The sequence below is a fragment of the Urocitellus parryii genome, chromosome 6 (genome assembly GCF_045843805.1).
Source record: "Urocitellus parryii isolate mUroPar1 chromosome 6, mUroPar1.hap1, whole genome shotgun sequence".
Taxonomy (NCBI): Eukaryota; Metazoa; Chordata; class Mammalia; order Rodentia; family Sciuridae; genus Urocitellus; species Urocitellus parryii.
The window spans coordinates 65,421,842-65,448,933 of NC_135536.1; the positions used below are offsets into that span (position 1 = coordinate 65,421,842).

General features: G+C 30.9%; 1 protein-coding gene across 5 annotated transcripts in view; it reads right to left on the reverse strand.

The window, feature by feature from the left end:
* Positions 1-27,092, reverse strand: part of Gphn (gephyrin) — a 602,355-nt gene that overhangs the window by 217,722 nt on the left and 357,541 nt on the right. For 2 of the 5 annotated variants that reach the window (XM_026385121.2, XM_026385119.2), the window contains 2 exons: positions 22,688-22,822; positions 7,287-7,343 (listed from right to left, as the gene is read on the reverse strand). In XM_026385121.2, coding sequence (XP_026240906.2) covers positions 7,287-7,343; positions 22,688-22,822 — 192 coding nt within the window. Of the gene's footprint in view, positions 1-5,057; positions 5,130-7,286; positions 7,344-22,687; positions 22,823-27,092 lie in introns of all 5 variants that reach the window. The other 3 variants (XM_026385122.2, XM_026385120.2, XM_077799519.1) reach the window with 2 other exon arrangements.

The following is a 27,092-nucleotide window of genomic DNA, read 5'->3' on the forward strand; positions in this document are numbered from 1 at the left end:
GATGCATCACTTCCATTTCAAATTATTCCATTTCAAATGGTTATTTTATAAATATTAGAAGAGAACTTGATTTGAAGAACAGGATAAGATATACTATTCTTATTTTTTAGTAGAACCAAAAGATTAAGAGAATTTTATTTGCTTTTCACAGTAAAATTGATTTATTGTCATCAGCATTATAATCTATGATATTTATATACTTAATATTTATATATTTAATTTATATATTTAAAAGATACTCATATACTTATATATTTACTTATATATATTATATATTTACTTATATATTTATAAGATACAGCCACCAAGATACTCAGGATGTTACCTAATTACTATAGTAAATAAATACATTTTTAAAATATAAATGAATGCCAAAATATCAAACAGGGAAGACTTAGGAAACTCAAACAATGTTCTGCATATAAGAACTGAAAGACATTGAAATTTGCCTAAAGAAAATAGATTCTATAGACAAATAGATGTTTAGATATCTAAGGACTATTGATTATTTACTCTTTAAGAACTAATGTTCTAGCTATTCATCCCTGCTCAAAATTGGCTGATTCAAAACAGATTACTTTCAGATTTTACATGCTATATATTAAAATGTTTTATATTACTTCATCATGTCAGGATATCTTTCTCAGTTATATAAAACATTTTGTAGAGGTTATAAGATTTTACGTAAGGTCCAGTAGGCTATTTAGCATAAATCAAAAGTCCATCATGTGCTTCAGGGAATTAACTTTTTTTTAAAAAATGCAATATATACAGAAAAAGTACTCATCACATTTTTAATAAGTTTTGAATATGAGGAATCAGTTTTAGTTTTATATTCTAAGTCCCCACAGGGACCCTTTCTCTCATCAAGAGAAGAATCTATAATATATACTCTTTATAATAATATTTTTCTTTTCTTTCTTTTTCTTTGGTACTGGTGATTGAACCTAGAGGTGCTCTACTATTGAGCTATATCCTCAGTCACTTTTTACTTTTTATTTTGAGACAGGGTCTTTTGTTACGTTGCCCAGGCTGGCTTCAAATTTGCAGTCCTCTTGTTTCAGTCTCCTGAGTTGCTTGGATTACAGATGTCCAGCAATGTGTCCAGAAATAGTTTCATATTTGAAGACTCAGTAATGGTAATTCCATAGATTTACTTTGTGTGTATGTGTGAGTGTGTGGTGGATGGGAGAGGTAGTATGTGAAGAGAGAATAGAAAAAAAAAAGTAAAATATATATGTGTGTGTGTGTGTGTGTATAAACTATCTCAGGGGACTAACTCTTTTAAACATGAATCCATGCAGAATAATTTAAAACCATATCCAGAAAAATGAGCGGCTCTCCTTTCCTCAAGTTCTAAAATGAACATATTTTACAGTGTCTACTATAATCATTTTTTTTTTTTTTTGGTGGTACTAGGCATTGAATCCAAGGGCACTCTATCTCTAAGTCATACCCCCAGGCCTTTTTATTTTATTTTGAGATAGGGTCTCTAAGTTGCTGAGGTTGACCTCAAACTTATGATCCTCCTGCCTTTGTCTCCCTAGTAGCTGGGATTATAGGCAGGTGCCATCACACCCAGTTTATGTCAATTTATATTGACACACTACATAGTTATAGCAAATCTTGGCAAACTTTTTTTGTAAAAGATCAGAAAGAAAATATTGTAGGCCTTGTGCATTGTTGAAATTTCTTCTTTAACTATTCAACTCTCTCTCTGTTGCAGTCCAAAAGCTACAACTGAGTTGAATATGAAATGAAACAAAGATGAAGATGTAGATAATAGGCAAATGAATAAGCATGTCTGTGTTTCATTAAAACTTTAATTTTGGACACTGAAATTTGAATTTCATATAATTTTTACATGTCACAAAATGTTCTTTTTTGATCCTCCAACACCCACTATTTAAAAATGCAAAAATCATTCTTAACTAGGGATGGGGATGTGGCTCAAGCGGTAGCGCACTCGCCTGGCATGCGTGCGGCCCTGGTTCGATCCTCAGCACCACATACAAACAAAGGTGTTATGTCCGCCGAAAACTGAAAAATAAATATTAAAAAATTCTCTTTCTCTCTTAAAAAAATCATTCTTAACTAATGGGCCTACAAAAAAATGGGATTTGGCCTACAGGATGATTTGCTGACCCGAGTTATAGAACTCACTTAATGAATATAAAAGTGCAAATATCCCCAAAGATAATAACCTATTCATTAAAACTGTAAGAAAGTAATTTAGAACTAAGGCTAAAGTAAAAATGCTGATCTCAAGAAACCTAAAAAAATTGCAGTCATGTAAATCATTGTATTAGCCCAACTTCCAAGTTCTAAATAACTTCCTTGTAAATTTACCTTGCATTATATTATCTAAACAAAGCATTAGTTTGCAGTATCTTATTCTGTGCTTTTCTATCTTAACACTGTCTGTACTGGTTTTTGATACTATGCATTAACATTTGTGTTTTCCCTACAAGATTCATGTTTGATTAAATGGAAGATTTTTCTTATGTTGTTTTATTCTTTAGTCATTACTCTCAACACATTGATCAATCTAAGGATTTATAGAAATTTTTGCACTTATTAAATAAGGCAAATACTGCTTATGTATTAACATTTATTATTAAAATCACTAAAAACCCATTTAAGGGTTCAAAATATCCTGCTCTATAAATATAAAGAAAAAGATGATTCATTCTTAATTCAGAAACCAAGAGTCTAATACATCCTACTTTTTGCTACAGAAGAGTCAATGTAAAATGAAAAGTGTTTTCATATGAGAAATAAATAAGACAATATTATCCCAAAAATTACAAGGATCATTCATCAAGAGAATGCAGGGCTCTTTTCTTTCTTGAAAAAAAATGTGTCTGTGTGTGTGTATGTATATATTTATATATATATACATATATACACTTAATATTTTATATATAATTATGTATTTATATATATACACACACACATACACACACACTATGCATCATATAAATTGATGCATCAATGATTAATTAAATCCTGTCCCACAGCTCTGAATGATGTATCACATTCTCCAACTATTAAATAAAATGTTTAATTGGCAACTTGGTTCTGAAACTTTCACTTTACTGAAATTATTCCGTATTGTTTCTATGAATTGAAAGGTATCCAAATCCTTACTCTTGTTGTGTGAACACATGCAATAAATTTCCACAGAATGGAATGGTCACTGTTTGTAACTTCATTTTAGAAACAAAATCTGTTTAATCTGGTCTATGATTCTGAGAATAACTTTATTTTTAAGCAACAATTTTTAATATACATGGCATACTTGAGGTGTACTTGGGTAATAAGAATTAAAAAGTAAAGAAACTGAACACTTAGCTGAGACTTTGATTTGCAAGTTTTCTTAGTTGAAATTTCTAAATCTGGTAGTTAACAGATCCCTTAGAATGATATATCCCATATTTAATCTTTTACTGTAAAAATGTAATCAGAACAAAGTATTTCTGATTGAAATGGAACAAAATATGAAGATGTTGAGACTAGTTATTATACAGCAGTACAAGTGCTTAAAACAGAAATTAAACTTGTAATTTAATCCTAATTTTACACCAACTCCCTATCATGTAGATGTTAGCAAGTCCTGACTTTCTAGTCTTAATTTGACTAAAAGAAAAATATCAGTTCTCATGACTGGTTAGGGAAGAGCATGACACTAAAATACACGTATTGGAATATTTTAGAGGTTTCTAGGATAGTATTCAGATATGTTTAGTCATAAAATTCATAATAACCTCTTTAATTTTAACAACTGTGTAACAGATTCTAGGAACTGATTTTGGACAGTCTTTCAGATTCTATTAAGAATATACATAGAAAAGGACTGGCTCAAAAAAAGTAGAGAAATGGAACATGTACAATTTCTTTTTCTGTTTAGCTATCAGAATTAATGACTGGTATTAGTAAAAACCACTATAGACTTTAGTAATCAGAAATGTAATATGGAGACATACATAATTATACATGGAATATAATTAAAAAGAGGCTGAGATCTCAGAGAATTACCATTTTCCTAACTTTTATTCTATTTTTTAAATAACAAAATTACTATGGCAATATGAATTACATGAATGGTAATAATCTTTGGGGAAGTATATGAGGTGCTAGATTAACAGGAACTTTTTAGAAATCCCAGGAACAGGATGAAAAGGTTAAGTCATAAATTATTTAGTTTAATAATTTAATTATTTTGCTGTATTTAAATAATATACTATTTTAGAAAATTTTAACTTTACTTTTATTCAAGAGATACATTAAAAGGAAGACCAAGCATTCTAAAAGCCTGAATTATCTGTCATGAAAAATACTGTGTTAGTACTGTCTATAAGATATGTACAGGATTGAGCGGCTGTGGGTATTGTTTTCCTCCAAAGGCTGTCTTTGGTATATGAACCTTTAGCTCAAGAATTTGTAATATGTTACATGAAGGTGTTCCTGGTGAAGAGAATTGCTGCTAATTTTCTTATTTTAAAACAAAAAATGACATAATTATTTTAAAAATCTGAGTTAAGATTATAGTCTATTAACTCAGAATATATGTGCCTACTTACTTGTCTGATTACCTATGATACTTTAACACTGATCATTTTCCTTGAAAAGTGAAATTGAATAATCAAAGCTCTACTCTTTGGGTCCAGTACATAATTTATAATGTTGCTGACACATCAAACAAGGGACAAAAGAAATGGTTAATGGAAAAGCTCCAAATAGAAGTCCCCTGAAAATAACATCAGAAAAGTGTACTACTATAAAAGAAGCAATGATTTTGAAAATTTTTATTTTGCATTGGGGCCAAAATATTATCAAATCAACTGCAATGTTAGTGTGGCTTAAGCATCCTCTATCCTGCCAATATAATCTTTATTTTACAATGTGAGCATGATGCTGTAGCTAGAAAAGAAAAAAAGAGGGGGGAAAGAGACAGAAAGTAAAAAAGATGGAGATGAGAGGACAAACCAGTCAGATTTGGAATTACCAGTCAGCAGAAGTTTAAGGGGGGAAAAAATCATCAAGTGAAATCGTACATTTACTCTGAGAGAGTATCCTTTCACATTGCCTTCTAGGTGATCTCTGAGCTCCTCCAGCTTTCGATGGAGCTACATGTAAACATCAGAAAATGAATTGAAAAGGCAACTTGTTCTCTTTTCAGTTTTCCTCTTTTTCCTTTTAAAAATAAGATCATAGCATTATACATTTCTCACTGCCTTTGGCAAACATTTCAAAGCATCAAAGATCTTTGTATAACATAAGAAATACATGCTTAACAAACCCAAGACTGAGAAGCCAACATTTTACTTTATTTTTTAAATTAGAGTATCTTTTCTCCCCAGCATTAATGTAAACAAATACTATGACTATCCTTATAATTCCCAAGAGATTAAATTTTTCTATTTGGCAGAAATATTGAGTAAAATTATTTAAAGAATATGAAATTTGCCTTTGTTTCTCAAACATACTTTTTAAAATTTAAGGCTGCATCCATATTGAAATAACTGATGAAACTGTAAATATGTCAATTTGTTCTTAAGCATATATGTGTATATACATAATTATACTGTATATACACTTAAAAGTAATAAACACACATATATAACCTGATGTTCTATATATCCAAAAGGTGAACTTGAGATAATCTCACATACACACACACACACACACACACACACACAATTTCACATATAATCCAGTTTAAAGCAAAAGATGCTACAGTTATGGATGCCATTTTTTCCTTAGTTAACTACCATAATTTTAAAAAATGTTGTACTGCACCCTCTCACTTGAATCTGTCATAATCCATATTCTAAACAATAATGGAATTATCTTCTCTTAAAGACAAGGTAAGATATGATACCTCACAAGCAGACAGTGAGGAATGCTACTAATATATCATCACATTTTCCTGAATGAATAATCTTAAGTTGCCTTGTTTTTGAAATAAGCATACAATCAACACTTCCCACCCCTCTGATTATCCTTAGTGAAATAACATTTTAATATAATAGTTACCCACTATAAAGCAGTGTTAGAGAACAGAGAGGATGGCTTTTCAGGAATAAAAACACAAACATACAAACACACCTTCATCCATGTGCACTGGTGTGTGCACACACAAATAAATAAATAAACAACAACAAAAAGTAAAACTAAGAAGGCAGAAGAGGCAACAAGAGAAAAGAGTGCAGAAGTTTGTGTTTCATAAATTGCTAAATGGAAATAAATTAGAGGTGTGTAAAATTTTGAAATGACTCAATATTAAGTCTCAAGGCAGTTACTGAATTTTAAGACACTTCAGTGCATTGAATTATTTGGTATTTTGATTAACAGTTACTATTACTGTAAAGCAAATGGGATTGAGTTATAAAAAAGTGCTTAACTTTGTGGGTGATTATTCTGCATGTTTTTAGAGTTCAGCAATTTTCTAACTTGCATTTATGGTGGCAGCATTAAATGAACAATGACTATGTCTGTTTCTTAAGGGTGAGAACTTGCTTACCCTTTCATTATGATTAAATGTTAAGAGTACGGAGTGACCAAGATATATTGACCAAGTGGTATTTAGCCATTAGCAAATAGATAAATCAGAAATCTACAAGTTGTATATTGTATACATGAATGGGTAAATGTTTAGATAAACCTGTGATAATGGCTATAGTTACATCAATTTTTTTAAACTTAAAGAAAAAAAAGGGGATTTAGAGTGTTTAAACACTTAGCTATATGTGGGCCCACTAACTAGCATCTTATAAAGTTCTTTTCTAGTTCCTAAGATTATATGTATTCAATACAATTATTAACTCACAACGATTTTTTTCTGGACTGAACTATAGCTGATAATGACACTAACATAACATTTAATTTTTTTTAAACAAAAATGTTAAAAGGGGAAATAACATTCTAAAAATATATTAGTTCTCTGTGTAGAGGATATTAACACACAATCAGTGACATCAGTCAGAGGAACGGTTTACTCTAGAACCCCAAATTATAGGCACCTGTAAGGAGGCAGTTGCCCTTTCTCTTGTTTGTGGTGCCATTCAAAGCTAGTTATTTGGCATCTTGCCTTCAGCTGGTTGCTCTATGTGTAGCTGAAACAAAAAAAAATAATATGACCCAACAGCCAATAAAAATAATTAAAATAAAAAAAATGGGATGGTGAAAAATGGAAAAGCCCCCTTCCTCCCACCACCCTCCAAAAAGGAAGAAGTGTAGGCTATAGACGAAATCTTGCCAAAAAATGTTAGAAACATATTTACTTTGAGGGATCCAACTCTACTAGCAACTCCTTTGCTTTCATCCGGCCGTCTAATTTGCTACAATGAGGGAAGATGGGTAAAAAAGACAGAATAAAGAAAAAGTGAACTTAAAAATTTTTCTACACATTATTAAGTAATACATGCAAAAACATTAATTGACTCTTTTAGGTACGTATTAGGAGGCCAAGGAGTTAATTAACCCAGAAGGCTGTATGACATGCTTTGTAAATAGGCTGACCACTAGAATTAAATCTTTGTATGGCACTATTCCTGAGATGAGGAAATTGGCACTTACTTTTGGTTATCTTGGGGACTTCTGATGAAGCAGTATCTGCAGTAGTGTTACATTTGCATTTGGCTTACAAAAAACAAAGAATTACAAATATACCTATGCACTTATTCTTTTTCAGTCTTGAAGTGTCTATTCCATTGTAATACCAGAAAACCTCAATGGTATGACTAGAAACATGAGTGTTCTCTAAGTAAAAGGATCAGTCCTGACAAGCATCATTCTTGATAGAAGACAGAGTGAAGCTCCTCTGCTTGCTGACCCAAGCATTGAGGTTGTTCAGCTGTCACTGAGATTCCCAATTAAACAATTGTGCTGCCCAACCAGAAAATTTTAATGCCAGACCAATGTTAGAAAGATTCACTCCTTCAAAGCTTTCTGTTATTTCAGCTGAATTTTCCTCATGTAAGTGAAAATGAAAAGTAAAATTGCTATTTTAAAAAATTTATTCCATACCATTATACAAGGAATAAAGGAAGATTCTCAATACAAAGTATCTTTCTAGATGAGGTGTTTTATAAATAGAGCTCTTAAGAACTAATGTTTTGGTGAAAGAGGGAAACAAGCCAAAGAATAAAAAGTAAAAAATAAAAAGAGTGTGTATGAGTGTGGAAGTTTCAGATCAAGTGTTTTTTTCCCTATTCTCCTTCATTTTCTGTGGTGCTAGGGATTGAACCTTTGATACATGCAAGGCAAGAAACCAATGATTTTGTAATATAAATTCCTGCAACTGAAGAATAAGGTCTCAATTCAGACTAGCATGGGTGAAGTTAGACATGTTGTTCCTTATTTATCAGCAGATAGTAGAAGAAGTATCAGTGTGATGCCAAGTCCCTAGCTTTAAAAATCTCAGAAAAATAAGTAATACCAGAAATCATCTAAAAACATAAGTGTTCTCTGAAAATAAGAAAACTAGCTATAACTACAAAAGTTTATTTCTTGGAAGCAGGATATAGATTGTCTCATTCCTTTTAGGAATGTCTCTGATAGCACAAGGAGATTGATGAGAAAACTGAATTTTTGTTTTGAAAAAAAGCATCTTTGTACATTAGAATTACATCAACTTTTGGTTTTACGTGATATAAATAGTTTGTGTTAATGTTTCATCATTAAATAAATGTTTTGACTAAAAGATAATCATCAATTCTCACTCTTCTTAGTCAAACAGAATTGCCAATTTTAGAAAAAATGCAGATGAATTAGATCATCAACACTTGATGACTTCTCAAGGGAGAGTTAATTCACAGTGAGTTCATAATATTTACTCACTTTCTTGTGCTATTTCCTTTTAATCTCAGAGAGCACCTTCATTTGGAAAGCTGTCTCTCATCTTAAATGGAGACTCACAATATTTGAAATATAGTCTTGATAGTTTCCTATAAAAATAGAATCTAATGCCTTTCTAAAGGTTTTTAGAAACTGTGAAGATTTTTGAATTATTATACAATAACAAGTACAGACTATTTTCTACACTGTTCTTTATTTCTAAAAGGCTTAAAATTGTATTAATTCAGCAACATGAGTTGTCTTCTTCAAGGTTACAGGGGTGGCTAATTACAAGTCTAGGAACAATACCTACCATTGCTGATTTCTAGTTTGAACTTGTATTCCCTAATAGGTCTAGAAATAAATGGGGCTAGAAAAAAAATTGATGTTTATAAAAAGATGTAAATTTATATGTCTATCTATTTCTCCATCTATGTAACAAATTTTATCTGCTAATATATTTATATATAAAAGAAAAATTCCCTGTTTCATTTCAGTTCCAAATGTACGCACAAGAACAGAAATTTAAAGAATAAATTATAAGAGAAAAAAAGACAGTTACTCCTGAACTCTGAATTTGAAAAATAGATCATAGAACCGATATAAAGACTCTGGGAACAATTTATTAATGCTTGACATCACTTTTTGACCACAAGTCTGCCTATGAAACTATTACAAAAGAAAGACTAGAAAACCAATGTGGTTTTTAAAGCCAGAAGTGGTGGCATATCAAGTTTCATGGTATTTTTTTGTTTTGTTTTGTTTTTGGTGGCTCCTGAAACAGATAAAAATACCTAATACTGAAAATTTTCAGAAAGAATTGGAGAAAGGTTTGTCAATATAAACTCAAATTTGAGTAATGGGAAAAAGTGAAATTAACAGGTTTAAAATGTAATATCCTCATTTATTCTGGTCAACTTTTAATGGTTAATTATAATGGAGTAGTATAATTCAAATGTCTGATAATTTTTCAGACAATAATTAACAAAAATAAGAGTAGCATTTGGATAAGATGAATTCATTTACTTTATGATGATGTACAAGCCTCACCTTGTTAGCTTCTTTTTGAATACTGTTCTATAAAGCCAAACATTCTCTGTCATTAGATAAATAGTTTGCATAGCTTGAATATCCCTTACCCAAAATGTTTGGAAGTAGAAGTCATTCTACTTAATAGAATGTTTTGGATTTTGGAATATTTGCATAGATTTTACTGGTTGAACATCCCTAATCCTGAAATCCAAATTACTCCGAAATCTGAAACTTTGAGTCCTAACAGGACACTCAAAATGTTTAAGATTTTGGAACATTTTGAATTTCAGATTTTCTGATTAGGGGTGTTTTGTTTTGTTTTTATTGTACAGGGGATGATTGAACCCAGGGGTGTTTAACCATTGAGTCACATATCTAACCTTTCTTAATTTTTATTGGTAGTCAACCTGTATTACAATAGGATCATTACAATATGAAGCAAGTTTGAGAATTTGATGTTAAGAATTATGAGGATTACCAAGTCTGTTGAGATTATTAGAATATTTACATCATGGAAATAATTTTACTACACTGAAGAAATCTTACAAGCAAATAACCAGGAGATCAAAAACATTTCAATCATCTATTCAGTCTCTTAGTTAGAATATTTTAAACAAAATGTCCATTAGAAATATTCTGCAAATACTATACTACACTGCACCATTTCTTTTGCAATATTTGGGAACTCTTTCTTTATGGATTAATTACCGATGCAGCTATATTCAGGGATCATTAACAGGATGAGGCCTAGTGAAATAATTCTGCCATTTGTGTTTACCTTTTCTCTAAGAATATGAATTCTAGAAATACCATGTAACACAAGAAATTGCCTGGATCCTAATCTAAAATGATGTCCATTCACTTTCATTTAGTCCACTTTTCTAAAACTGAGCTTACTACAAAACAATTTCTGTTGTTACTAAGATAGAAAACTAACGCCACCCTGACTTTTGTGTAAGTAATAAAAAAATTAAATGCTATATTTTTCATTAAAATTAGCATACACTTTGGAGTAGAAAGCCTACTTTTTAAAAATTTTAAAAAAATAAAATATGAAATTAAATTAGGCTTATGCAGTTATGGTAAGGCGGCTCCTATATAACTGGGCATAGACATTTACAGTTTGCTTCAGTTATAAGATGTTTGATGACAATATTTTAGAAAAGGTTATATACTTTGTTTTACTAATGAGGAAATTGATGTCTAGAGCAGTTCACTGGGTTTCTGAACATATCAATTAAAAAGAAAAGCATAGCTGCTATTAAATTCTCCACTTTCAGGTCTTTCCTCTAAATTTAGGCTCTTGCCTATGGAAAGGACAATAATGTAGGTCTCCTTTCTCCCCATGATAATATTTTATATTTATTTAGATTAAGATTGCATAGATAAAACATTTCTTCTTGTTTGCCCTAAACACTGGATCATCTTATTTTTAGAAGTATCTAATTTACTTTTAGATCTACCTTGAGAGACAAAATTTTAACCATATGATATTATACACTGCTTTAAAAATATTATAGGTATCAATGATAAATAAATTTTTTTTCCTTAAAAATTGCTTATCTTCCAACTAATATCACTGAGTATACACTGATATAGCTATAGATTATTTCTGGTGGCTATAATTTGAAGGAGTAGATTTTTTTAAAAAAGTTTTGCTTAGAACATCAGTTAGGGCTGGGGCTGTAGGTCAGTGGTAGAGCACTTGCCAAATATATTTGAGGTTCTGGGTTTGATCCCCAATACTAGGGGTGGGGTAGGTTCAGCATTAAACAAATTCCTATAAATAAAGAAGTATACTTTAGGGCTTTGGTTAATATTACACTTTACTACATTATTCATTTTATATTATTCAGCTCTTTAAAAAAACTGATGTAAAACAACTGTTTCATTTGTGATTTATTAAAACAAAGTAAAAAATAGTGAATAAATAAGTAAAAGTTAAAAAAAACGAGGACAAGTGTATCAAGGAAAAATAATTACTCTAGTGTTTCTGGAGGAAAGACAATGAGATTATAAAACTAAGCAAATAAAAGCATAAAAAAGGAACATTATAAAGAATAAGGAGAAAATGAGAAGTAAAAAATTAGAATCTTCATACAAGTTACAGATTCTCTATACGCTTCCTACTCCCATATATTTTTATCCTTAGGAAATTGTCTTTTGAAAAGGTTTTCACTTCTCATTGTTTATTAACATTTGTAGTCATTAAATTTTACTTTATATAAATTTATAATTGTGATTCTTCAATTCTATAATAGCTTTGATTCCAAGAAAATATAGTCTATATAAAATCAGTCTTTTAAACAAGTTATTTCCTATACATTAGTCAGAATCAATTCAATCATGTATTTTTAGACAAATTTTTATCTGCTTAAAAATATAAAGCCTATTTTTTATGGTATGAATTATTAGGCATCTTAAAATATATAACTTGTAAAGAGTATATATGTTATATATTCTTCAAAAATTTATTGTTTATTTGTATATGAGTCAGAAAAAAATTCTATAACCTTTTTTTAAGATTACAGAATAACAGATGTGCATCTGTAAGTTATTTAACCCATACACATTAAGGCTATTTCTCATTTTTATGAATATTAATAACGATGTGGGAAATAATCTTGTACATAGTCTTTGATGACCTTTGAAATTTTTGCATAAATTTCTACAAACAATGCAGTATATTAAAACAAGACTTTTAACCTTCTTTGTGAGTGTGTATGCAGTACAAATAAATACATTTTAAGCCAATGTATGCTCGTTGCTTAAAAGGCTATATAAATTTATTTTCTTACTTGTGTGAATAGGAATACTCGTGTTGCTGCTCACTATAGCACTGACAATTATAATTTAAAGACAATTATCAATTTGCAACATTTGTGTTGTTTTAAGTTTTCAGAAATTTCTAATTAGGGTACTTTTTTCATATGTTTCTTTATCTATTTTTATAGGGGGCTACAGGGGATTTGCATGCCTCTTCCTGTCCTTTAATCATTCTATTATTTTTTTCTACAGGATTAGAAAAACTCTTTGAGTCTATCAATTTTTTGTCTGACATATTTGTTATAAATATTTTATTTTTGTATCAATGCCACTATAGCTTCTTGAGGTCAGAGTTAATAAATAAACCTATTCATTGCTATATTCCCAACACAGTACAGTATTTGACATATAATGTATAATACAAAATATTCAGAGTCAACTTCTGAATTAATATGTTTTATCCTTAATAAAAAATAGAATGAATAAGGAAACCTGATAATCCTAACATTTTGGGCTAGAAAATGTCTGGCTAATCTTTAAAATATGTGTAATTTAAATATATGAAGATCTACAGATTAGTTTTGAGATATACTCTCTAATAAAGTCATCAATGGGACATGGATAGTTAATTATACAGATTTAAATCATGACTATATCTAATCAATTTTGTTGCTGAAATGATGTCACAGGTAATTTTTATTTCTGCATTTGCAGAAAGTATTACCAAAGTATTAATTTTTTTATAGCAACCAAAGCTGAAAGCTAGTTTTTTGTTTATTTGGTACTATTGGGACTAAATCCAGGGGCTCATGCATGCTAGGTAAACATGAATAACATATATATCTGCCACTGATATATATCTTCAGATCTTTTAAAATTTTATTTTGAGTCAGGTTCCTGCTAAATTGTTTAGGCTGAACTCATATTTGTTTGTTTTGCCTGTAGTTAGGATTACAGGCATGTTATACCACACCTAGTTGAAAACTAGAATTTTAAATTTCATTATTTCTTGTACTTCTACAGTTCGCTTCCTATAACTTGAACAAAAATCTAGGGTATACCAAGAGAAGTCAACATCCATTCAACAGAGACAAGTCTGATTTAAATAAGAAAGATTTTAAGGAAATTAGTATATATTTAATAGATAATCTCAAACTTTATGTACTAACATAGAAGGCAAAGCTAAAATAAATTTATTTTTTCTATATTACTTGGAGATTAATAAAATATCAGGAAGAAGGGCTAAAAAGAATATTTATTCAGTTGGAAGAACTATGCCAAAAGAATAAGATTACAGGCCTGTGACAGGCTTTAAAGCGTATTTAATTTAGTATCTTATGTTACAGATATACAAACTGAGCTCTACTAGCTCTCATAAAGACATACAAATTTTAGGCTAGGACTTATGCTCATTATTTAGTGTCTTGTAGTGCAATAATTTTACACACTCAATGTTGTTAGCTTTTCAAACAACTTTGGGTCCATAATTTTTAAGGGGTTGCCAGTAAATCATGTAAATGCAAATGCTAGAAACAGCTTCTTCCAATATAATATTAAGTTGAATTCATAAAGAAGCAAAAATAATTTATATTGATATCCATGTAAGTTATATGAGCCTAGAAGTTCTGCATATACTTTCAATAAAGGTAGAGTTAACACAAGTTGCTCAGTTTAATTAGGACACTACTCCAAAATATTTAACTTCCAAAAGATTGCCAATAGTATTGTTTTTAAAACAGGAAAATAGAAAAGAACAAAATATCTAAATTAAGATCTAATGAATAATTTATGCACATTTATTAGTTAAAATTAAAAATCAAAATAATTTTGTAAAATATTATTTATTTATTATTTTGTAAAATATTATTTATTTATTATGCTCTACCAGTTTAAAATAATTATACTATGGGGCACTAAATAATGAGCACAAGTCCCAGTCTAAAATTTTTATGTCTTTATAAGAGTTAGTTGAGCTCAGTTTCTATATCTCTAATATCAAGATACTAAACTATAAATCCAGCCTTTTTTATTTATTTTTTAAAAATTTTGAGACAGGATCTTGCTAAATTGTCCAGGTTGACACTAAACTTGTTATCCTCCTGCCTCAGTTTCCTGAGTAGCTGGGATTATACAGGCGTGTTTCAATGAGCACAGGTTTATAAGAAAATTTAAAGTATATAAAGATGTTCATGACATAAAAAGATGTTTATATTAAATGAACAAGATAAGTTACAGTTTAAAGACAATAGCTAATATTCATTGAGTATTTTATTTCAAACACTATGCTAAGTAATTTATCTGCATTTTAAAATTTATTTCTTAAAATAATACTATGAGGTAAACACTATTATTATCATTATTTTTTTGGCACTGAAGATGGAACCCAGGGGTGATTAACCACTGAGTCACATCCCAAGTCCTTTTTATTTTTTTTTTATTTTGAGATGGGTCTCGCTAAATTGCTTAGATCCTTGTTAAGTTACTGAGGCTGGCTTTGAACTTGCAATCCTCCTGCCTGAGCCTCCTGAGTTGCTGGGATTATAGGTGTGCAATGCTATACTGGGCTGTGGCAATCAATATTATTATTTTTCATATTATGGATGAGATAATTCAGGTTATAGAGGTGGAATAACTTTCTGAAAGTCACATATTTAGGAAGTGATAAAATTGTTATTCATCACCAGGCCCACTGGACTCTAGAACTTGAACTCTTAATTACTGCCTTTCCATTATGACAAAATATTTGAATGCATAGGAAAAAAAAGATTGACATTTAGCAAAAATTTAATAGTGTTTTTTTATAATGAAGGGCATTTTTGGATACATTTTTTATTACTGAATTTTCTAAATTTTTCAAAGTGAGCATATAAATTACTTTTGCATTTTATTTTAAAATTAAAAAAAACACACAACTTATAGTTTGTCCTAGCTATAAAATTGTTACTTACATGCTTAATAATTTCTGTTTTGCTTTTATCTTAAGAGGTTTAAAATCTCATTTAAAAATTCAGATTTCAGAGTGGTAATTATACATTTCATAGTTAAGTTATACCTAGCTTCAATGATGAACAAAATTCTACAAATAGTGAATAATTACAAAGGGATGAGTGCATTCCATTTTAAGTATCATTATAAAAGCATAGGGGAATCTTAGACAAATAAAGACACAAATCCATGTAAAATCCTAAATATATAGCAGAATGTTATAGAAAAATGAAAATAAATGAAAAACTCAAAGTTAATAGCAAAATATAATATTATCTAATTTCAGTTTTATCAAAATGAAATGTTCTACAATACGGGCTATGTCTTTTACTCATTAAAAAGTAAAAGAAATTCTTTTATTTGAAGTTTCAATATTATGTTTCACTCTCATATCAGAACAAATATAAAACAAGCAGGCTGTTATAAGGGAGGAGACACTAGACAATAATGAATTAGAGCAGAAGTGGGTTACTCAAATCTGTGGGATCAGGCATTGAACGTAAATGAGTAAATAATCTAGAGGATCTAAAGAATGCCAACTAAGTGTGGGTTTATGTCAGTGCTAGTCCAGCAAAGTTGATCTGAGTTTTAAGGAGCTTCTGAAAAAAAAAGGTGTCACTTTTACTTGAAATTTATTCCTTCCTTCTTTCCTTTCTTTGTCTTCTCTCTCTGTTAACTCCCACCACCCCTACTCTTTTGCTGGGGATTGAACCCGGGGCCTTGTTCATGTTAGACAACTACTCTACCACTGAGCTACACCAGCCTTGAAATTTCCCCAATTTTAAATGCTTCAAACTAATTTTAAAAATGAGCCCTCCTTACTATATCCTCAACAAAAACTATCTGTGAACAAAAAGATTATTATTTAAGAAAAAACTTTGTGTATTTCCTGTGGAAAATTAGTTGTACTCAAATGTAGAAAGTAGAATCACACTGAAAGTGAGTAGGGCCAGCTAGAAATGTCATGAAGTTTTTTCTCATTTTGAATCAGAGTAACTGTTCCCTGCCCAAGAATCAGACTGGATTACAGAGCCCAAGTAAACTATTTATAATACTGAAGCATAATACTGATAATCATTTACATAAATTATCAGATCTTTTGGAATGAAAATACAACAGTAATATTGTCTTTATGGAAAATATATAAAAAAAAGATTCAACATACATCATTTTGACTCACAAGATTTTCAAGAAACATATGCCAGTTAGTTCATTTCTTTACATCACTGCTAGCTAAGTGTGGTTTATGAACCCATTAGGGTTTCTGAGAACCTTTCAGTGGTTTACAAAATCAAAGTTATTTTGCAAATAGTAATAAGACATTATTTGCCTTTTTTGCTATGTTGACATTTGCATTGATAGTATAAAACCAATGGTGGATTGGCAGTTTAGTTCAAATCAAGGAAGTGGGTCTAATAGTATGAATAGTCATTGTGTTATTCACTGTTGTGTACTAAGAATTTGTTTAAAAAAATCTAGTTTCATTTAACATTGTCCTGAATGAAACAGTAAATATTAACCTAATTATATTAATGCAACTTGATTGTTACAAACTAGTAAGTATGAATTAAATACTTCTACTGCATACCAAAGGATGCTGGTTGTCTCAAGAAAAAGCACTTTATGCAACTCTTTTAAGTTATAAGCTGAACTAGCCAGTTTTTATATAAACACCATTTTTACTTGAAAGAATTAAAAAACAACCATTTCAATCATGATTATTAAGATTTAGATGTCTGGTACACATTTTCTTAAAAATGAACAAAGTGAAACTGTCAATCCAAGAAATACTGACAGTATTTTTTTTTTTTTTTTTGCCAAAGATAAACGTCTAGCTCCTAAGAAAAAATGAGTCATAGAAAATGTGTATCTGTTACCTTAAGCATTCTAATACTTTGAAAGTTTTTAGATAAGCTGGGTGGTTATATTAACAAAGATGTTTTCTTGATATAGTAAAATAAAATACATCAACACTTGGAAGAAATTATACTTTTAAAATGACAGACATGTTAGAAAATTATGCCTGGGTAAAATATCCATTCAAAGTGTAAGACAGATCAATGTATTTGAGCATATTTGCACAAAAGACAACTTATTAGTTTTTTTTAAATCAAGAGTATTTTTATTTATTTTTTTCACTAATTCAATGGTTTCTGATCTTTTTGTTGATTCTATGTATAGAACACATATATTTCTATGTTATTAACAGCTGAACAGACACTAGTATGTCAATGCTGAAAGAATTTAAGATAAAAACAAAGAAAGATGATGTTTAGTTTTCTCATTTTGTTTAGGCTCTTAAAAATGGTAGAAAATAATTTGGGGGCACAAGTAGGATCTTGATTTAGGCTAGAATTTTAGAAACTAAATGAAATTATCCAGAGACTTGGGAATCTCAGAGTTAGTCAATGCACTAGCCATATGACATAATCATTTTCATTCAATGGAAAACAGTGACAATAAGGAAGAGTTTTTAAAAAGCAACATTACTAGGAGAAAATACCAGGGAAGATTATGTTGATATTGGATAAATAATGTCATTTTTATGAGTAAAGGAAATCATATTGCCCTTCAGATTCATACATTAAAAACCTCGAATTTAAGAAAGTAGTTCATCCAGTGTAATCTATTTTTTTTCTCAAAGAACAATAATAGAAACATGCAAAAAAGTTGTAATACTGCATTCTGTTTGCATATACAGTTAAGACAATGGTGTACTAAGGAACATGCCCTTCATACAAAGATATTTCAAAAACATACTTTAAAGTCACCATATGAATTTTAGTTCAAGAATATATTAATACAATTTATATTTTTTTCTCAGAGGAAAATATCAACTTGCTAGTTAGTCTGGGCACAAAATTCTTTTCCCACTTTTAAGGTATAAGAGAATATGTGATTATAAACTACATTTACTTAAAGTTAAATTTCAGTTGTTTAGGGAATAAAATTAACCTTTAAAAATATTCTCAAGTTTAATAAAATCTAAAGAGAATAGTAAAATGATTGAAATTTTATAGTTTCTCTTTTATTATTTTTGACCTTAAGCTTTCTAATTTAATTTCTAAGTAGAGATGCTATTGCCCTTCATAATTGAAAATCAACAGTCACTTAATTTGTGAATTATACTTATTTTAAAAGAGAAGATACCTGTTAGAGAATTATTCTTTCATCATATCTTTTTTTGAAGACTATCATTATTTTAGAACCTGAGTGCTCTAGATACTGCTTAAACTTGTTTAAATAGAATCTACATACATTTCACTTCTTTTGCTTAGGCAATGAAAGACTAAAATCCCCAGTTTGTAGTTAGAAGATTCACTGTCATAAAGCAAGAGGAGTGAAAATCATTCATCATTCAGTCAGATTTTATTTTATTTGTAGGAGAAAATACCATTCTATGAATAATTGTTTAGAATAGAAAATATATTAGACTTTGATAAGTTTTCTAGAAGAAAAAAATCAAAACAGCATATTTTATAGAGAGATCTTGCTCTTATAGTAAAAGAAACTTAAAGGATCAAAAACAATCTATATTGCAGTATGCATATAAAATGTTAATCTAAAATTAATGTTTAATATTATAGTTGACCCAGAGAAATAGGTATACACATGCAAATGAATATGAAGTATTTCAGTTTAACTACTACTCAGTGATAAAAGCAATAGAGGGAAAGATAGGAATTGGTAATTTTGAATCATTACTTGGATATTTAGCCATTTTGATTTCCTTTTTGTGTGTGTGCTGCTGAGGATTGAGTCCAGAGTCTTGTGTATGCTAGGCAGGCATACTATCACTAGCTATATCCCCAGCGCTCTATTTTGAGTTTGTATAGATGTAGTTAAAAGCTTCTGAATTTTATTCCCATAATATTCTGTACTGCTTATGATAAATTGTAACATTTAATTATATTTCATTATAATTTGTGGTTGTCTGTTTCATCTGTTTGTAAAGGCAGGAGACTACTTGGCAAAGACTATTTAATAAATTAATCAATCTGCTGGGTAAACAGAGATTGCAGATCTCATAATAGACAGAAAGCTCAGAAATGTTAAACACCTTTCCTAATGTAGTGTGGTTATTAAGTAGAGAAACAAGCCTTTGAATCCAGACCTTTCATTATCAAATCAAGTGCTTTTTAATGCTGATCATTTAAGACCTTCTAGTATTTTTGAGGTAAAGAAAATTCATTTGCACATATATTTCTGTATATGACAGACTGTGCATGCTTAATCTGAAACATAGAAAGGGGATTTCTGTGGGGTTTGGCCAATACTGATAGGTTATTAAATTATAAGTATTATAATAAAGATGAAGAAAAAGCTTGAATTGTATTTCCAATTTTGTCTTGAATATCATTACATGGATATTTTATACATTCCTTAGATTAAATACATTCAGAATCAAAATGCACTTCCCCTTTTCTTTAACCCTGAGAAATTGCTGCTTCTCTTTTACCTAGAACAGAGATAAATACTAAAAGATTTATGGTCTTAAAATATGACTCAGTGGAGAAAAGAAAAAAAAAAAGCATTACTTAAAAAATACCTGATATGTGAAATTAGATTACTGAAGTCACTGAATTAAAACTATTCATGTACTAATGAAGTTTTACCCCGAGAATTCTTGATTGGTGACAGTGCCTTCATAGTGGTCATTATTGCTAAAAATAATTCTTAAAACTTCTACCCAGCACAAATGCTCATGTTTGGTTTTCATGTATCCTTCACGATCCTAGTAGAATGCTGCTAGAGAGCCCTTCTTTGATCACTTTACCTAAATGAGGTTCTTCTACTATACATTTTTGTTTCTTCTTGCTGTGATTTCAATAAGTATTAAATTATTGTGAAATTATAATTTGTTGTTTCTCCACAAGTATATTTTAACATACATTTGAATAAAATACAAACTCCACGAAGACAGAGGCTATTATCTGTTACTGGTATCAAAGCACTGGTAAGAGTACCTACTTTCATCTAAGCAGTCTTATAAGACTTTCTATTGGACAGATTAATTTGACTTTCTTTACTCCTTTTAAAAAACAGTATTAAAATTGTTTTCTTTTCCTGTACTAGTATACTAATTCAGCATTAAAAGTGTATTTTCAAAATTACAGAAAGGCAATCATTTTATCTTTAAGGCATAATAGTGTTGGTAAAAATTATCTGAAGGGAATGCAATCTTATTCCTAAAAAAATGCAGTGCTTGGGCTGGGGTTGTGGCTCAGCAGTAGACCACTCGCCTAGCACATGCAAGGGGCTGGGTTCGATCCTCAGCATCCCATAAAAATAATTAAATAAAATAAAGGTATTGTGTCCAACTACAACTATTTTTTTTAAATGCAGTGCTTTATATGAATTCATTATCAGTTTAAGGAAAAAATATGAAGTCTCCTGCTTGCCTAAAGTTTCTCAATCAGCATATTAATTTAATAAATGTCAACTTTTTTATTTTTAGATTTTTACTTTGGTGATTTAGAAATACAAGTAATTTAAAAATTGCTGTAATTGCAAAGTTTAAAAAATGCTCAATAACTACTATGTATAATCAAAATTTAGCTAAAACGTTCTGAAAATATTTATAATTATTGCATGTTATTAAGGAAAAATTATACTGTGGCTGGTTCTGTATTCCCAACATTTAGGTCTTAATACCTGATGAACTAAACTTTTACTTAAATTAGTGGACCTAATTTACTTTTAATAACTTCGACTTAGTAAATACGTCTAGCTGATACAGTTCAAATTTAATGCAGTTAAATTATAAATTATTTTGTTTTATAATATTATAACACATATGAGATTTTCTATGCAATTGAGGGTTTGATAACTCATGTTTTTATTCAGATGAAAATGGAGGTGACTGACACCCAAAGGGCATTAACATTCATTTCATATCTAGAATATTCTGATGGTTTTTCTTCACTGACAATTTACCATCTCAATTTTAAGTGATAAATTAATATCAGTTATTTTGGACATGTGTGTAAAAACAATGATATACAACACTAACACTCTGAAGACTTTGCTGAGAAGGTTGTATCATGTAATGTACATGATACAAACTGCACTATCCACATCAAAAACTGTTTGAGATCAGTTTGAGTCAAATGCAATTATAACACTTATAAAACTAATAGAAAAGTTGGAATTGAGGAACACAGTTACATAGGTTCTTAAATGTGATGATAGGAAAAAAAGTCACAGTTTGAAAAATTAACTGTTAGATCCTTAGGATAAAGATAGTATGTAGCCTGATATCTAACACTATGTTTTATTAAAGAAGATAAAATGTTACTGTAAGTTTTTTGATACCAATATTAGATTCATCACAGAGAGAACTTGAATGCAAAAATGACTAACTTATCCAGAGCAGTGACATTCCAGGAGAAAATAATTACAGCAATAATTAAATTTGCTAACTAATTTATTATACACATAAATATGTGGGAAGCAAATAAACTGTCTCATCTTGCCCCACCCTGATTCAGTGACAGATTATAAAATATAAAGACTAAGAAATTCCCTCCCTTCCCCAAAGGTTGGCATTAAAACTTTCTAATTAATTTAGATTTGTTTCCAAATATTAGGCAGCAACATTCTAAGCTGAATATGTTTGAAAAAATCTGGAATGATACTAGAGCAGGGAGCTACCCCAGCCTGAACAAAATTTTAAAAATCCCTTTGATTACAATATTTTGCTAATATTGCTGTTTACTGGCCCCAAATACATTTATCTTCAGTATAAACAAATATTTTTACATCTATATTGATGAGTATGCTCAAAAAATAACAGATCTAAAATAAAGAAACAGGTGCTACAGAAAGTGATACCCTTAACCATGATGTTAGAGTAGATATCTTTCATGAAATTTCTATTTCCTACATCTATTGGGCTAATATGACAATTTGTGAAACAATGGGTGGTGACTACATTATATTCCATTTATTTCTCATAGTATCTTACATGCAATCAAAACATGACAAGCAGGGGGTGAATATTGGTTAGTTTTCCCAGGCTTCATAGTAAAGCAAGTATAAGGTGCAAAGAAACTACACTTACTTTTGGTGTTGGGCAGGAAGCTGTAGAGAGGCGAGATGTAGCCTGAGCACGAGGCGATTCTGAAGGAGTAGTGCTGAGGGATGCTGTGTCTCGTGGGAGCACCTGAACACCACGAGAAATAATGGAGTCTGGAATCTGAACAAGAGGAAGAATTACAGTTTAATATTCTGAAAATTTGAACAATGTATAAAATCAATACTGACATCTAGTTTAATTTTTTTTTTTTGGTACTTGGGATTGGATTCAGTGACACTCAACCACTAAGCCACATTACCAGCCTTATTTATTATTTTTAAAAAATATTATTAGTTGTAGCTGGACACAATACCTTTGTTTATTTAGTTTCATATGGTGCTGGGGTTCGAACCCAATGCCTCACACATGCTAGGTCCTTGCTCTACCACTGAGCCACAACCCCAGCCTCCCAGACCTATTTTGTATTTTATTTAGAGACAGAGTCTCACTGAGTTGCTTAGCATCTTGCTTTCGCTGATGCTGGCTTTGAACTTGCGATTCACCTGTCTCGACCTCTGAGCCACTGGGATCACAGGTGTGTGCTACCGTGCTACACCCCCATAGTTTAAATTTTTTTGGTATTCTTTGCTGCTCAGGTTTCATGTAGCTGCTGTTACTTACTTATGGTAAGTTATAAATATATCCAAAAGTTTTGGACAGGATAGACTTTCAGATTTAAAATATTTTCTTAACAAATAATATGTCATAAAACATGTACTTGAAAAGCAGTACAGCACCGTAAGTAAAAGTAAAGTGCTTATTTTTTAAACATACTAGCCCTGTCATTTAATAGTTTGAAATTTGATGAAAGATACTCAATTCCTAGATATTATTATCCAACATTCTTTACCCTCTCTGCTTATAACTGACCTGTATGGACAGCACTGACAAGATATTTTGTGTTCCCTGACATCCAATTGGGTTCAGTCAGCGGGAGGCACTGGCAGGAGAGTGAGGCTTAGGAATAAGGAATGGTATTCTTTCCCTTGGCTCCCTCTCGACCAGGTCAACATAGGTTGGCTGTGTCCCTCAACTCAAAATCACAGTTCCTTTTTGTTTATAGCTCTTTCTCTGGATTCCAATAGATTCTCTGGTTCCCTTAATCACATTAGGACTAGGAGAAATGATTCTAATGTTACTAATTCCATAGTAATCCACAACGCTCAAACGTGTGTAAATACTATAGACCCTTATTAAAACCTCTTAAAATACCTATAAAGGTATGTTTTCCCACTTCTGCTAGGATCCTGATAAATATATCATTTGAATCACCCTTTCCTTTATCTGAAAAATGAGGATGATAGTATTTACTGAATTACTGTGACAGCTAAGATAATGTGGGCAACATTTAGCACTCTGATACTGTAAATAGTTAATAAATGTTGGCTATTATTATTTATACCTATCAATATAGTAAAGACTAAAATAAATGAGTCCTATTCCCAAAATACACAAACATAATGACAAATAGTACAGAGCATTTCTAATATTATTATTTTAGGGAATGATTTTTTTTTTTTTTTTTGTACTGGGGATTGAACTCAGGGGCACTTGACCACTGAGTCACATCCCTGGCCCTATTTTTGTATTTTATTTAGATACAGGGTCTCACTGAGTTACTCAGCTCCTCACTTTTGCTGAGGCTGGCTTTGAACTCATGATCCTCTTGTCCCAGCCTCCTAAATTACGGGGATTACAGGCATGTGCCACTGCACCCAGCTATGCATATTTTAATTTGTGTTTTTGTATACTAGTAATAGCTATGGGTCTACTAACCTAAGAATGGGAACTAGAGCAGTTTCAAGTTATGTACACAAACTTTTATTTTATTTTATCTTATTTTTTTGTGGCCCTGGGGATTGATCCCAGTGGCCTCACACATGCTAGGCAAGTGCTCTGCCACTGAGCTACATCTCTAGTTCTGTGTATAAGACTTGAAAACATATCATAAAGGAGGCTTTGAATCATGCAAGCTATAATATTATGGGTAATTCAATGTTTATCCCTGAGAACTCATTCCTTTGGTGCATATTAAATAACTGGGATTATTTTAAGACAGAGGATTAAAGAAAAGAAAATTGAATTTTCTTTTGTAACATAGTTTGGTCCCAATATCAATTAGAGATTGGAGGCTTGTTCTGTAAATGGGAAAGAAAATGGTCAGAGGTCTGACTATTTTTTGGCTTTTTTTCCCCAGCTACACATAAATAAACTAACAGTTATTCAAGTCTTGTTATTTTAAGCAATTATTCAAGGGCTCTTAAAGTCACTTAGGACTAAAGGAACGACAAGAAATCTTCCCGAGTAGAGGGCCCTAAAGAGGGGGATAAAACTGGTGATTGTTGAAATGGACAGCTGGCCACCTGAATAACTGATTCAGTGTTCATTACAACTGATAGATCCTGCTGTAGCTATGTCCAACTATACAGGCCTCCCCCTTGTCTGTGTCCTCTTTTCTATAATCCATTACTTACTGTGTTACTTTCTGAAATTCTTTTTTTAAAATTTCTTCTTTTTTAAAAATAGATGTATATGGACACAATACCTTTATTTTATTTGTTTTTATTTTTATGTGGTGCCAGGGATCAAACCCAGTGCCTCACACATGCTAGGCAAGTGCTCTTCCACTGAGCCACAACCCCGGCCCCACTTTCTGAAATTCTACTCTGTTTAATGAGCACCTGTAATTTTCTTGTTCCCTACTTGTGGGTACCCAATACCTTATCTATGTGAACTTTTTTTGTTTTTGTTGTTTTAAAAAGGCTCTTTATTTCTTTTTCAAAATCTGTCTTACAAGATACTTTCTTTTCTGTTTCTTTATTAAAGGGGATATCTGACACATTGGTGGTTTTCTGTTAAAAAAAAAAAAAAAGATCTCTATAGACCTTAGCTTTGACTCTTGCTCTAAACAACAGATAAGCATCTAACAAAGAGTTCGTAAAAAAAAAGCATCAGGCAGACATTTTATTAACAAAAGTTTTGAAAACTCAAAGGAGGCTTTCCCAGGTGCTCTTTGGTATTTAATCTAGAGACAGGGTCTCACTGAGTTGCTTAGCACCTTGAATCTGCTGAGCCTGGCTTTGAACTCTGGATCCTCCTGCCTCAGGCTCCCAAGCCACTGGGATTATAGGTGGACATCCTGATTTTCAAGACCTGTTTCAAAGGTTGTTTTAAATTATAAACTTAAGGAAAGTAAAAAGGCAGAAAAGAAGTGGATCAAAAACTTAGGCACTAGACCAGAGACCCTGTGCCTAACAGAAGAAAAAGCATGTCGGCTTAGGATCTGACTTCCTTAATAAGACTCTCAAAGCACAAGAAGTAAAATCAAGAATCAATAAATGGGATGGATTCTTCTGAGCAAAGAAAATGATCAATGATGTAAAGAGATAGCCTACAGAAAGGGAGAAAATATTTACCACATGCATTAATCTCTAGGATATATAAAGAACTCAAAAAATTTAACACCAAAAAAAAAAAAAAAAACCCCAAAAAAACAGCCCATTCAAGAAATGGGCTAAGAAAAAATGTTCAACATCTCTAGCAATTAGAGAAATGCAAATAAATCAAAACTACTTTAAGATTTTATCTCACCCCAGTCAGAATGGCAATTATTAAGAATACAAACAACAATAAATGCTGGCAAGGATGTGGAGAAAAATATACTCATACATTGCTGGTGGGAATGCAAATTGGTACAACGTTATGGAAAACAGTATGGAAATTCCTCAGAAAACTTGGAATGGAACCACTATTTGACCCAGCTATCCCACTCCTAGGTTTATACACAAAGGACTTAAAATCAGCATAGTACAGTGATGCAGCCATATCAATGTTTTAGCAGCTCAATTCACAATACTTAAACTATGGAACCAACCTAGGTACCCTTTATTACTCAGCCTAAAAGTAGAACAAAATTATGGCATTTGCAGGTAAATGGATGGAACTTGAGAATATCACGCTAAGTGAAATAAGCCAATCCCAAAAGACCAGAAGCCAAATGTGTTCTCTGATGTATGGATGCTAATTCCCAATTGGAGAACTAGGGAAGAATAGAGTTACTTTAGATTAGGTAGAGAGGAGTGGAGGGAGGATAGGGGATATGGTGGTAGGAAAGATAGATAGTAGAATAAATCAGACATTATTACCCTATGTACTCATAAAACTATATAACCGGTATGATTCTACATCATGTACAACCAGAAAAATGAGAAACTATACTCCATTATATATGATGAATCAAAGTGCATTCTATTGTCATGTATAACTAATTAAAACAAATAAAAAAAGGCAGAAAAGAATTATGTAGAAGAAAGATATGTACTACAGTCATAGTTATAAGGACATATTTCAGTAAGGAAAGTTATAAGAAATGTTTTCTATGGTAAAGTAA